This window comes from Argentina silus (assembly GCF_951799395.1).
Source record: "Argentina silus genome assembly, chromosome: Y".
Taxonomy (NCBI): Eukaryota; Metazoa; Chordata; class Actinopteri; order Argentiniformes; family Argentinidae; genus Argentina; species Argentina silus.
In genome coordinates, this window is record NC_139654.1 from 20,875,719 (window position 1) to 20,890,589 (window position 14,871).

General features: G+C 43.5%; 1 protein-coding gene across 6 annotated transcripts in view; it reads right to left on the reverse strand.

The window, feature by feature from the left end:
• Positions 1–5,202: 5,202 nt before the first annotated feature.
• Positions 5,203–14,871, reverse strand: part of LOC310824268 (CSC1-like protein 2) — a 50,629-nt gene continuing 40,960 nt past the window's right edge. For 5 of the 6 annotated variants that reach the window (XM_083697120.1, XM_083697122.1, XM_083697118.1 and 2 more), the window contains 6 exons: positions 11,709–11,871; positions 11,445–11,550; positions 11,059–11,226; positions 9,323–9,438; positions 7,216–7,287; positions 5,203–7,055 (listed from right to left, as the gene is read on the reverse strand). In XM_083697120.1, coding sequence (XP_083553246.1) covers positions 6,876–7,055; positions 7,216–7,287; positions 9,323–9,438; positions 11,059–11,226; positions 11,445–11,550; positions 11,709–11,871 — 805 coding nt within the window. In that variant the 3' untranslated portion in view covers positions 5,203–6,875. The remainder of the gene's footprint in view (positions 7,056–7,215; positions 7,288–9,322; positions 9,439–11,058; positions 11,227–11,444; positions 11,551–11,708; positions 11,872–14,871) is intronic. The other variant, XM_083697119.1, reaches the window with a different exon arrangement.

Below are 14,871 nucleotides of genomic sequence, written 5' to 3' on the forward strand. Positions count from 1 at the left end.
CCAATACTGGGTAGCTACCCAAAGCGTGCATTTGGTGCTACATTAAGATCATTCAATCCTGCCTGGTACCGCACACGACCATGGCTGGAGTACTCTGTTGTGCGGGACGCATGCTTCTGTTTCCCCTGTCGCAAATATGGCAACACTGCTAATGAGAGGGATGTTGTTTTCACCCTAACTGGTTTTAACAACTGGAAAGCAGCACTTGAACGAGACAAGGGGCTACATAGGCATATGTCCAGCCACAACCATGTGCACTCTTCCACCACCTGGACTCAGCACAAAAGCAGAGAGGCTACAGGGGGGACTGTTGACTCCCTGTTGGTTGGTAAAACCCAACTTGAAAAAAATCATTATTATGTCAAGAGTGTGGGCAGTGCTGTTAAGTTTCTCTGTGTGAATGAGTTGGGGCTCCGTGGGACTGCAGAAACTTTGAGACATGATGCAGCTGGTGATGATGTTGCTTCAGGTCTTTTTCTGAAACTCATGGAGTATACAATAGAGAAGGATGAGAAGCTAGCAAGCATTGTTAAGGGTATCCCAAAGAATGCAAAATACACATCTAAGGATATCCAAAACGAAATGATTCAAACACTGGCAGACATGGTGCTTGGAGAGGTCAGGAAAAAATATGAAAATGCTGATTCTGCAGGGTTTTGCCTCAAAAGTGATGGGACCAGGGACAGGTGCAATGTGGAAAATGTGTCTGTGATGATTCGATTTGTCAGCAATTCCATGCCAGAGGAGCATCTTATTGGGTTGCTTGACTTGCATCAACTTGATGCAGAGTACATCACGTCTGAGATACTGACACACCTTTCTGATGCTGGCTACAGTGCTGACAACATACTTAGCCAGTGTTATGATGGAGCTTCTGTGATGAGTGGGATAAGAGGTGGTGTACAAGCTCTGCTCCAAAATAAGCTTTCTAGGTATATCCCATACATCCACTGCTACAACCACCAGCTGCACTTAGTGGTTGTGCATGCCATCCAGAGTGAACCATGTGCAAAGAGATTTTTCGACCTCTCAAGTTCACTGTACAAGTTTTTTCAGCACCACTATGTGTCTGAGAAATATAATGCACATAACCTTAAAAGGCTGCTTGAAATCCGATGGACAAGCCACTATGAGGTGACAAGGTGCATTGTTGACAATCAAGACCATATTCTCAGTATCCTATCTGAGATGACAGAGGATGATGGTGCTGCTGTTGACCTGTGCACCGAGGCATCAGGCCTGCTATGTCAAATTAAGAGGCATCACTTCTTTGAGACTGGAAAGTTTCTAGTGCGGGTGCTTGGTGTCTTGAAACCAGCAAATGCAATTCTACAGTCTCAGTCTGTGGATATGTGCAGTGCTTCTGAGGTTGTTGGTGCAGCACTGGAGTCCCTAAAAAGCATCCGTGAAGATGAGAATTGGGGAGAGTCATCTCAGTCAGCTGCTGGGGATGATTCACAGCCTCCAAAGAGAAGGAGGACAATGAGCAAACGCCTTGGTCAAAGTGTTGTGCTCTCATCTGTGGGCCATACAGACTCGGATGATCCTACCATTTCCCCCCCTCAGTCTCTGAAAAGATGTCTGCTCAACATCCTTGACAGGGCCATTTCAGAAATGGAGAATAGATTTTCTCAGAAGAACGTTGAGCTGATGAAAGCCATATCTAGTCTTGCACCCAAATCCAGCGTATTTCTAGATTCAACCCTGTTGCATCCTCTGGCTGTGCTGGCTGGCACTGTGGCAGATGATCTAAAAAATGAAATTCTTGTGGCAAAACAGATGTTGCTCAAGAAATGTCCAAATGAAACAGACCTATCCACTGTCTGTAAACACCTGCAGGAGTACAAGGAAGCCTTTCCCGAGTTACATAAATTGTATGTAACAGCCATGGTAATTGGTGTGTCTTCGGCATCGTGTGAGAGTTCCTTCTCCACATTGTCACGGGTCCTAACCCCCTATCGTCGCACCATGCTACACAAGCGAAAGAGAAATTTGGTGATCTTGGCCCATGAGAAGTCCATAACAAGTAACTTGGATATGGATGAATTTGTGAGAGTTTTTGCAAAGAGAAACAGGAGACTGGTGCTGTAGAGTAGAGTGGAGTTGTAGAGTGGAGTGGAGAGAAAAAATAGTGAGATGGAGAGAAAGGAGGAGATTTTAGTTATTAAGTTGCTAATAAATAAATAAAAATCCAAAAACTACTACCTTTCAGTTTTGTAAATATTGATTATAGTGAAAAGTCTTTCCTTTAGGTTCAAATGTATTTGAGAATTAGACCATCCAGTTAAGATAAATGTTATGTTGTTGGTTGTTAAAATCTGGATGAAGGATATTTTATTTTACTTTTTATTTTTCAGTTTTCCCCCTGAGGGATTGCCACCTTATTGTGGTCAGGGGGTTTGTGTGCCTCAGTGACCCTAAGATCTATACCAGCAGGAGCTTTAGTCTTCAGGTGGGACACCCAAGTTGGACAGGTCTTAGGGTAGAGGCCTGACAGAGTGCAATCCACTTCTCCAGGTTGAGGGCTGGACACACAGCTAACAGCCCATGCCGTGAAGAAAACACTGTTATAAAAAAAAAAGTGCTGGCACATGATGTGTACGCATAATGCCCCCTTCACATTTCTGACTGCCCCCTCATATGTGCATTCCTAGAACCGGCCCTGGTGTCACCACAAAAAGATCTAAATAGCAAAAAGCATGACTTAATATGCTCTCAAACTGACCTTTGATCATGGCCTGGAATGAAGCCTATGCATGATTGTAGAAACATTTTAGACACACTATCAAAGGTAGCCCCATTTGTGACTAGACTGACTACTTTTTACATTTGGATGTTGTAGAAGTGTAGTCACAGATTAGGAGTAGGTACAGGGGATGCAGTGACTTGTGCCTACAATCTGTGACTAGACTTCTACAACAACCAAATATAAAAAGTAGTAAGTCTAGTCACACATGGGGCTATCAAAGGGTGTGTTAATCATTTGTTTAACGTTTCAAATGTATGTAGCCTACAGAAACAAATTTGAGGAATGCATGGGTAAAGAGGAACGCTATAGAAAGCTTACCTCAGAAAGTTTAAACAGAAGTGGAATCAATGCCAATAGAAAACATCTCAAAAACATTGCAAGGGATACCACAATAATTGCTATTGCCTCGTCCATGATGAAAGTGAAATGACTTATGGATGGTCTGTCAGCACCTGGCTGTGCCCTACCATATAAGCAACGCTTCCAGCTTGAAGAACTTCACATGATAAAATAAAATAACGCTGGGCACAAGAAGCTGTCTGCTTGTCTTTTTCCACGTCGCCTAAGACGCCTAATGTCAGAGAACATAACTGCATGAGACATTACAAAAAGCCTTATTGAATAAGGTCTTGTTCTTTGGTCATATCATGTGTAATCTCGTGCACAGATCAGTCATTACTTTCTAAGAAAGCCTGTAAAACAGACAATGTATTGTTCTCTTTGTTTTTTCATGAACAAATACAGAGGAATACCAAGGGAATTATATTTTACAATTTCAAGATGCTTCAGTCAAATGAAATCAATATCAGAGAAACATGGGCTTTAAGTAGGGCTGTACAGATTAATCAACTAATTCTAAAGTACAAAAAAAGATGAAAACAATTTCCACATCAGATTCATAGGAAAACAATTGATCAACTAATTGTTTTTATCGACTGACAGCCCTAGTTCTAAGTCATTGGTCAGGGCAGGCTATTTGCACATGCGCGCACACGGTTATAATCAATCTATGTTTTGTCAAGAATAATATTACAAATATGTGTAATTCTAAAATGTGGAATCACAAATCAAAGGTTTGATTAAATATTGATTTTATTGTTCAAGGAACTGGAGGAGATGTACAGATAAATCTGTTATACAGACAGCCCTTTGAGAAGAATAGGGGAGCATGAGACATTGTCAAGCAAACAAACGATTCTGACATTATTCCTATGCTATCTAGCAAAAGGCAGACAACTAAAAAAGACATTCAAATTTGAATGTGTGTGAACTGTACAAATTAACTGCAAACAATTCCGGCTTTATACACAGATGGCCTGTTTGCGGTTCCACCTTCTATAAACAATCTTTTGTGGGGGGGGGGGGGGGGGGAGTTAAAAGATACGATATCTTAGCATAGGCTTATGCTTGATGATTATGACACTGGACAAAATACACATGCAAAATATTGGTGTCAATAGACCAATTGTCAACTTCATGGTCCACATTTGTACAATGTGAAGTGGGCCTGTGCTACAATTTGCTTTCACAACGGTTAGTAGGCACAGATACATGTACAGCACCTAAGCTATTCTGGAACATGTTAACCGTCAGCTTGTGTGGTGTACTTTTACCTCTGAGCTTTCAATTGTATCTTTTAGGGGGGCACAGGAAACAATTTAATTACATTCATAAGCATGTTAGGTGATTTACAAAATCTTTACTTTCTCCTTCAGAACAGGAGATAGACTATGCAGGTTAATATTCTTAGAAACATTCCGTTTCATACATTTGAGAGGTACAGTATCAAAGAAACTCACATGAGGAATGATAGCTCAAATTGGTCATCATAAAAAACACCTTGTCATGCCTAAGGGAACACCAAATAGAAAGGAGTCGTCAAACAGCAGTTATCTACACACCATAAAGGGACAATCAAACAAACAAAGGCATATCACAATTCAGCATCATTATGTTTCTATCACACCCACAAAATGTATGAGGAGATGTAGCATATCCTCATTAATGTTAAGTGCCAATCATATCTGGAAAAGTGAAATTAGTGCATATTTCCCACAATGTTTTATGAGCAGCTAAAAAACAGACCCTTTACATTAAGATCCAAAACTGTTCTATAGCCTCATAGCTATAGGCTGCTACAACTGCCATTGAATTACTTACTTATAATTACAATATCTGTGTCTGTGTCAAATGGACCATACTCAGAGGACTGTCTTTGTCAGAAAATAAAAATGAAACTCCTGATACAAATGTAATGGCTTACAATAAAAGAAAAATGGATAAATCCTGAGTGAGATCATTATTTTACAGACACTACACTAAAATAAGATGTGTTACTTGCTCGATGTATATCTTTTCCTTGGCTACTGCATGAGCCTAACAGAGATCACATTAAAAGCTGCTCAATATGGTCAAGTGACTACCCAAATTAGCGGTAAAAAAAACTCAAGGAAAGGATTTTCTTTTTTTATTTAACCATAAAGTGAAACCAAAACTTGAACAGAAGTGAAACTATATCTAAATGACAACTGTAATAGACATCACTTGATGAATGAAAGCTGGATGAAACAAAGCTAGTCAGTGGTTCTGTAAATGGAATGTATAGTTGGAAAAACACACTTGACTAGACCATAATAACTGAAGAAATGGATAAGTTTTCACAGATCAGATTTTGTCGTAATTGATAGCATTATTCAACAACCTGAACAATAAGATTAAAATATCAGCAACTAAGACCATGACTAATTTTAGTGCAGTGTCCTAAACTGTGATAACCTTTCTATACAACCACACATGTTGACACCCCAATACAGCACTCCAAGTGAGAAATGGCAATTGGGAAATTGTTACAATGCTCAATGACCATTTGAACTTCTATGATACATAATGAAGTGTTTCACTCAAAGTCAGGTTATCATCAAATAGTCATACAGTATGTACAGTATAACCCTATATCTAAACCAGTCTGAGCCTATCTAGATGGGGCGCACATGTTGAAGTTGGAGAAATATATTCAAACAAACAGTGAAACCTCTTGACAGTGACATAAACATCAAAACAAAGAGGCTTGTATGAGAACATGGAGGCAGGCCTGTCAGGGCAGAGCCTGCTTCGAGAGGAGAGCTTTCTGGGCTTGTCCTTTCGGGGCACTGGAGTGCCTTCAACACCTTTGGGCTCCAATCGGAGCAGCAGTCCAACAGTGGCCCAGACACTGAACAGTTTTTGAGTGCCATCTAACTTTGTCCACATTTCAGGGGGATATCGAAATCTATTTCAGTTGAGACTAGCTTGAAATACCATGCCTAAAAATAAATACCATTTAAAAAAAGCTATTTTACAGATCCAGAGTTGTTGTACAACATCAAAATGTGTCCAAAGCTAAACAAAACCGAACTGTGAGTGTTAGTTTTGGAGTGTGGTCAACAGCTTTACACAGGAATAGAACCTTGCAGAGACTTTCAGGGGTGGAGAGAGCAGTCTATTGCAGAATTGACAATTCTTCTCCTACTCTTCTCTCTAATAATCTTCTTATTCAGCTGCAGCCTCTAGTCCAGGTTCGGGATTGCTAGATTCGGAGTGCAGGCAACGGATTATAGGAAATCCCTCCACCCTCTGAAGCTCAAGGCATGCCTGACCATGCTAAAACTCTAGCACACCCAACTCAAGTTTATGTGACAGTAAAATACATGCCAAAACACCCCGCCAATCTTCTCCTTCAAGTGTAATAGTGTTGAGAAAATATAGACAGAAAGTTAGTCCCCCTGTATGACAAGGCAAAATAGTCATTGTGCATATCAGTGTGTTCAAGTGTGGGTTCTTATGCAATGTTGTGCAACCTCAGAGTGCTATGTAAGCAGTTGAAGTATGTTAGTGTCCTTGCTGTGCCGTCAGTGTGAATTCCTTTATGAAGCCATTGGAGTAGAGTTGTAGTGAAGCAGGTGGAGGAGTCTTTTAGAAGTTGATGTAGTCCTTCAGTAAGTAGTGTTCCTGTGCGAGTGTAGAGTCCATCCCTGTGAGTCTTTTAGTGGAGATGCCTTGTAGAGATGTTGATTCAGTCTGTAGCTTAATTCACAAATTCAGTGCGTCCAGTAGTCTCTCCCTGATTCAGACAGGCAGGCAGGCAGTGTCAGTGCCGCACCTCATTGGCAATGAGGCTGTCCTCTCCTGACTGGAAGTCCACCTCATTGAGGCTGTTTCTTACATTGGTAATTTCCTCGTCCTGCAAGGACCCCTGGCCATCATCACCGCTGCTTGAGCCGACCTCGTCTGAATGTGGGTCCTGCAGCACCTGTGCAATGTACATCTGCTGGAAAAGAGCAGGAGAAGGGAAGGACGAGGGTTTAGATTCACTCAGGTTCCAATTAATTCCAATAAAAAATGCCATTTTTAAAAATTATAATAATTTGGTGCAGCAATGAAAGTGCATGACAGCCAGACACTGAGAGCACTCAGTAAATTAAACTTACTGCTGACTTGTTGGATGGGGAGAAGCTTACTGGGCGACCATTCTCCAACACATCCACATCCTGGGTATCAATCTGTGGCAAAGAGATAAAGTAATGGTCTTTAGCAGCAGAACATTTACAGAGAAGAGTGGTCTTATGAATTTGTACAACTCTTAAACATCATGGTAATAAATTAGGGTCCTCGAAGCATTCATACAACCAAAACAACCACCAGGAGGCATTGTTGAGCATGATGGATATGTTTGAACACCTCGCATTTGGAAAAGGACTGTCGAGATGACCTGAAATTATGTCCTTGGATAAACCTTAATTCAGAACAAATCATGTCTTCATGGACACTTCATAAAATGATGTCAGACATGGAATGCTTTCCACGATATTGCATGTCTTCATGTCTACAATTTTGGACAATTGTGCTTTGTAAATCAGTGGGTAGGGCCGCATGTGACATTCCAAATATTAACACAAGCAGTTTGTAGTGTATTTGGCATTCATAATCGTTTCCCATTAACAAACAAAAGCGCAACAATTTATCTAGCTACTGGAGAAATACAATTCGAATTCCCACTCCTACCCTAGAACAGTAAAGTTCTTCATTTAACGAATTCCATTGACATGCAAACATTGTCTGGTTGTTATCATTAAAAACGTTGAACGCATGGTGACTGTATGAATTTTCCGACAGATCGACTGCATAAACTTCCAGCTGATTTAGCCTCATTTGCCATTGATTAGATATCAGCTTTGGATTTGGCAGAGCCTATTGTGACGCTTAATGATAACAACCTAGGACAGCACTAGCTGGGTGAATGGAATATAAATTAGTCATCCAATATGCTGTAATAGAAATAACGCCATGCTCATAACAACAATAACCATCCTCCCTAATCTTGAACCTAATCATGAGCCTCATGATGGGTGTAGGGTGGGTAAATTTTAGTATCATGCCCGCGGTGGGTATGTAAATAGCCTGAACCTATCGATGTTACATCAAGCTGGGTGAATGGAATATGAATGACAATCATCCAATATGCTGTAATGGAAATAACGCGATGCTGCATGCCTCCTTTCCCCTTTTACATGGCTGCAGTTGGATGGACCCTGTAGCCTATATCGATGATTTGTGAAGGTCGCATTTGTATTAATTTGCCAAGGGGTATACATGTCCGCTATCATAAAATGTCCATTCCAGTCGGCTATACGGAAAAAAAAGACTCTGCTGTGGGAGACATTGAAGAGAGACGTGGCCATATTAGTTGTCAATAATGGTTGTCATTTTCACCAACACAGCCTCTCTAATAGTATCCTATTAGTCACCAAAAATATCCGACTATGGCTCTCTCGCCAGAGAGGATGGAGAGAGCAGCACGGCGGATGGTTAGAGCCACCTAAAATCCAGTGTGACTGGAGTGAGATGTGTTTTTGTAATTGTTTATTGTTGAAACGACAAGTTCCCGAGCCAGCCAGGAGTTGAACTTTTAATCTTAGGATATACTGTATGATTGATGGGGGAGGGTAATCTTTTTCGTTCCCGATTAACAAAGGCGTGACAATTTATCGAGCACAATTCAAACAATCCCTCATTTATACAAAATAAATGCATCATTATTATTATTATTACATTGTGTGAATGAGAGAGAAGGCTACCCTTGCTGAAAATGTGGACATTCGCACCCTGTAGGCTACTTTTCTACCCAGTCTCAATCCCACTGAAACCCAACATACTTACTACTGTCTCGCATGAAAATTCCTAACTTCATTCTGTAATCATTCTGTTACATTATTAAAGCCAACTCACGCTTATTCATGTTGGACTGCGCTAAAATATTTCCCTGTTTCTCTGCGCTGTGAGAGAATGCGTGATCTGCAATTCATGAGCTGCTATAATACACTTGATTTTGCCTCTATATGTATCTGATAAGGCAAACCATTCTCTTTTCAAGTATCCTTCACAGCTCTTCTCAGCACCTTGTGGTGGCTTTCAGCAGCACTTCTAACTGTGTGTACGGTGCACCGGCGGCTTTGAAGTGCAGCGTCAGTGTGCAGGGATTAAACCCCAGCCAACTGTATATTGTGCCACTAAGTAAGAAAGAGTCTGTATGGTTACCTTGTAGTTGTGAGCACTGAGGTATTTAAAATGTCCAAAGCAGACATGGGAGAGGCAGATGATAATGGTGATAATCAGAACTATAAAGGTGAACATGGATGTGGGGGCCGAAAAACCTGGAAAAGAGAAGAGAAGGTAATTAACATCAGAGGAAAACTGCACATCACTCATAAGAATGATATGTGGATCAGACAAAAAGTATCAGAAAGGGAAAGAAATCGAGAGGGGGGGGGGGTTAGTGCAGCCTCTAGAAGGCACTAGTGGAACTTCACATGTCAGATGTAGTTTGGTTTCATTGTTGAGTCAGACCAGTGTCACTATACAGGGCTACAGTGCTAGAGGATATTAAATGTAAAAAATTAAAAATGTCCAGGTTATTTTTTTAACCGGAAGGTCTGATGATGATTGATGTTGATTGATTTACTCAATTTATGTGCATAGTTATTTCAAATGGGAATGTTCAGTGCACTGCACATTGGTAGGGATTTTTCCAGTAACATGTTGTGGCACATTCTGATCATCCACTAAATTGTAAAAGTTATATTTTATTCCTCAAAACACACAAAAGTGCACTGTGAAAACATACTATTAGAATAACTAACTCTGTTACTTCCAATAATGATTTATCCCAGCCCTCCCAAAGACAAACCTGTGGTATCTTACGCATAGATACCTTTCAGAAGAAATCTTAAATGCATGCACTTTTACAACCCAACGTGTGGATTAGGAGGGGCCAGGTTATAGGTAGGGCCGATCAAAGCTTGGGACTACTTTGCTGGCTGCAACAGTGTCACACTGGATGTTTTAGGCAGATCGAGGCTATATCATTTTCATGGGTTGAGGGAAATTTGGCCAATACTAGCTGTAATCTCTCCATTGATATAATTTGCTGGCTATGGCAAATCTCCACTGAAGTATGTCCCCCTAGTTGACCACTAGTTAGCTCCATTGTTGCTAGCACGAGGCCTACTTTAATTCTAGCTAGCAGCATAACCTGGCTGGATGCTGTGTATGTTCATGTTGGTGCAAAGCAAATTGTGTGTGCGCACGTTCGCGTGCACGTGTGATTACTGCGAAGAAGTAACTGAGACTGTGTAGCTAAGCACACTTAGGACCACTGCCAATACGGTCACTGTTATGGTGGGAAGCCTTGGAGATAAAATTGATAATTGCAGTCACTGTAATTTTTGCCTACATTACTTGAGTAACATGAGTTAGTTGGTTGGCTTCCAGTAGATTTTACAGTCCATTTGGTCCCATGTATTAGCATAGACATTTTTCCCATTGACTTAACATGCAAAGTTGCAAAAGATGGATTTGAATGAAAACTGCTGCATATTCAAACTTCCAGACATTTCTATGCATTGCTTTATGTTACTACCACATTTTCTAGTGGCCTCTTGTTGTAAACAAATATGTATTTTTTTTTTGTTATTTGTCCAGAAAATGTAGCTATAAAAAATGCTAAGTCTTCACACAATTTGTTTGAATGAAAATGGCTCTTTACGATATTTGGCCTATATTTAGTCGGTTTTGAGCAATCTTCAGTAACGGCAGAGAAATGATGATAGGAAGAACAGCCTTTTTCAATGCAAAGTGCAAGCAATCTGCATGTCTCAATAATAATAATTAGGCTCATCTGAATGTCACAAAAAGCACAAAAAGCTCCATCCATCCATCAGTCTAGCAGGCAGAGGGCTGTTAGGACACATGGCCAGTAGGGGGAGCCCTCTCACCAGTGCGCACAGTGGAGAAGAAAAGCAGCCAGAAGAGGCAGAGGATGGGGGCAGCTACCACTTGGTTGACAGCCCCAGAGTGTATCTTCTTGTCCAGTTTGGAGGGCAGGTAGGCATAGTACATGTTGTACCTGTCTGCTAGGTGCTTCAGGAGCATGTACATCAGTCCTGGAGGGAGGGAGGGAGGGAGGAGAGAGAGAGACACTTAGTGGGACTAATCCTGTTCCATCTTCTCCCCCATGCAGTGGTCCCATTCTCTGCAGGCCCTTCTGTGTACCATCACAATATACTCTAGAACTTTATGTCAGCAGACAGTCACCATGCAGAACTATAGCAGACCATTATCAGCAAACTGACATCAAGAGCCATGTAACAGCAAAGCTCACCAAAGGGGACAATGATTGGACAGACGATGCTGTAGGTCATGACGACAGTGAAGACACACATCATCCAGGCGTAGGCAGCCCCAAACTGGAACTCATACGCTTGGTGCTGCAGAGACGCATACATTTCCAGGATACACATTAGAACAGATCAGAACAGCATCAATTCAAGAAAAGAGTTGTGTGTGTGTAGGCGTCCTTGTTGTGGTGTGGTTTATCATAACTGAGGTACAGTTAGCCAGCAGGAGGTGGGTGTTCACTGCTCACCTTCTTGACGTTTCGGCGCTCAGCAGCAGAGCGCGCCAGACAGAGCCGGATCATGTACATGAGCAGACCAGGAATCCTCAGCAGATCCATGGCATTACCAATGAACGCTGAGGCGATGACATAATTCACGAAGAAAGCCCCGTTGTCAGGGAGAAACACACACCTAGAGCAAAGGGGAAGTCACCCCAACAACATTACAGCTTCCCCTAAAGGCCAATAGTAGAACTAAACAATAGCCAAGAGTTGTTACGGGCCAGAGCAGATAATTGTAACCTGACAAACAGAGAAAGATAAAAGTGACAGATTACTGGCCAAAACGTGGCCACCTAAAAGGACCACAGGTTTAAAGGTTGAGACACTGGAAGTATTTAAGTGACATACAGTGCCTATAGAAAGTCATCATACCCCTTTGAAATAGTGACTATATTTGTCGTACAGCCTGAAATCAAAACCCATTAAAAAAAAATTATGTACAAATTTAGCCATACAACATCAAACTAATGAAAACAAAAGGCGACAGTTCTGAAAATTTATAAAAAATGAAAAACAAGAATAACAGGGTTAGAAAAGTCATCAGTCCCCCGATTTAATACTTTGTAGAGCCACCTTTTGCTGCAATTACAGCCAATCAATCAGTTTGGATATGTCTCTACTAGCTTTGCACACCTAGATTGGAGAATATTTGCCCATTGTTCCTTGCAGAATTGTTGGAGTTCAGTCAAATTCCGTGGTGAGCGGCAATGGACTGCTCTCTTCAAGTCCATCCACAGATTTTCTATCGGATTTAAGTCAGGGCTCTGACTTGGCCACTCAAGGACATTCACCTTTCTATCCTTAAGCCACTGCGTTGTTCTTTTGGCGGTATGTTTAGGATCGTTGTCGTGTTGGAAGGTGAATGACCTGCCCATCTTCAGCTGTCTAGCAGAGGGACGCAGGTTGTCCTCAATAATTTGGGTGTACTTGGCAGCATCCATTTTCCCTTCAATCCTGACCAATTGCCCAGTCCCCGCTGAAGAGAAACATCCCCACAACATAATGTTGCCACCACCATGCTTCACAGTAGGTATGGTGTGTTTTGGGTGGTGTGCTGTGTTTGGTTTTCGCCAAACATAGTGCTTGGAGTTCAGTACAAAAAGTTCAATCTTAGTCTCGTCTGACCATAAAACCTTTTTCCACATGGCAACAGAATCTTCCAGGTGTGTTTTTGCATAGCACAAACGAGACTGAGTGTGGCACTTTTTCAGAAAAGGCTTCTTTCTTGCTACCCTGCCATACAGGCCAGCTTTGTGTAAAGCTTGTGAGATTGTTGTCACATGCACAGACAGACCAGTCCCAGCCTCTTGGTAGCTTCTCTGATCAATGTCCTCCTGGCTCGGTCATCCAGTTTGGACGGACGGCCTGATCTAGGCAAGGTGTTGGTGGTGCCATACGCCTTCCACTTCTTAATGATGCTCTGAACGGTACTCCGAGGGATAGCTAAAGCCTTCGAAATCTTTTTGTAGCCTTCACCTAACTTGTGCCTTCCTACAACTTTATCCCGGAGGCCTTTTGAAAGTACTTTTCCAACCATGGTGAATTCTTTGCAGAACCATGCACTTCTAGTAGTGGAATCCTCAAGAAACAGCTGGTTTTATTCTGAAGTAATCAAAACCACTACAATTGATGTCAGGTGGGGGGCAATTAGCCTGGTGTTTGATCTGGAAGTTGATTGGTTGCACCTGAGCAAGTTTATAATGGTATTGTGGAGGTGCGGTAAACAATGAGACAAGGAGGCGAAGGCAAGTCGAGTCTGTTTACTCTCCACATAAAAATACAACTGACAACAACACTGAGCGGGGCAAGACGTTACCCGGAACCCCCAACATATAACTCCCGCCCACTCTCTTAAAGGCACAGATGCCCTGGTGAATGTCTCTCTCTCTCCTCCCTTGTAGGTCACTACACAGGCCCCCCCAGAATTCACCATAACAAAACGCAGTCAATCAATGAACAATTAACATAGAAAACAGTCAACGTGGCGGTGGCCGTATCAAGCGGCCAAAACGGCTGCGTTTAGCAGGAGGGGGGTCAAGGGCCCTGGGCGGCTTTAGAGCCCGGGCAGGGGCCGGGGCAGGGGGGCGTCCCCGCCGCGGGGGTAGGGCCAGCTGAACCGGCTCGTCAATGTCCAGATGAGCAGGCTTGAGACGGTCCACTGTGACCCGCTCTGGCTTACCCCCCATGTCCACAACAAAGTTCTTAGCTCCCGCCTCCAGGACGCGGAAGGGTCCATCGTATGGGGGCTGTAATGGAGTCCGATGGCTGTCATGGTGGATGAAGACGTATCTGGCCGACAGCAGGTCCTTGGGCACGTAGGACTGGGGGACGCAGTGGCGAGATGTTGGGATGGGGACAAAGGCATCAGCGACGCCCCGGGACACTGCCCGATGAGTGTCGGCAGACCAGGGGGATGCGGCCTCCGGGAGGAACTCCCCCGGAACTCGCAGTGGCTGGCCGTACACCAGCTCGGCGGATGAGGTCTGGAGGTCCTCCTTGGGAGCAGAACGAAGACCGAGCATGACCCACGGGAGGCGGTCGGCCCAGTTGCTGTCCGTAAGGCTGGCCCGCAGAGCAGCCTTCATGGAGCGATGGAACCTCTCACAAAGTCCGTTGCCCTGCGGGCTGTACGCTGTAGTGCGGTGGAGCTTCACCCCCAGGCCCTCAGCCACCGCAGTCCAAAGCTCTGATGTGAACTGTGGGCCCCTGTCGGAGGTGAGGTCAGCCGGCGTGCCGAACCGGGCAACCCAGCACGCGATGAACGCCCGGGCCACCTCTGCTGATGTAATAGACGACAGGGGAACGGCTTCCGGCCACCTGGTGGTTCTGTCCACCATGGTGAGGAGGTGAGTGAACCCGAGGGAGGGGGGCAGGGGGCCCACCAGGTCCACGTTGACATGGTCGAACCGCCTCTCCGGCACCAGAAACGGTGCCAAAGGGGCCTTGATATGGCGTTGTACCTTGGCACGCTGGCACGCCACGCAGGAGTCAGCCCATGTCCTAACGTCCCTTCTGAGGCCCGGCCAGACGAACTTGGCCCCCACCAACCTAGTGGAGGCTTTCACGCCCGGGTGGGAAAGGCGGTGGATGGTGTCGAAAACACGGCGCCGCCAGCCAGCAGGCACCATGG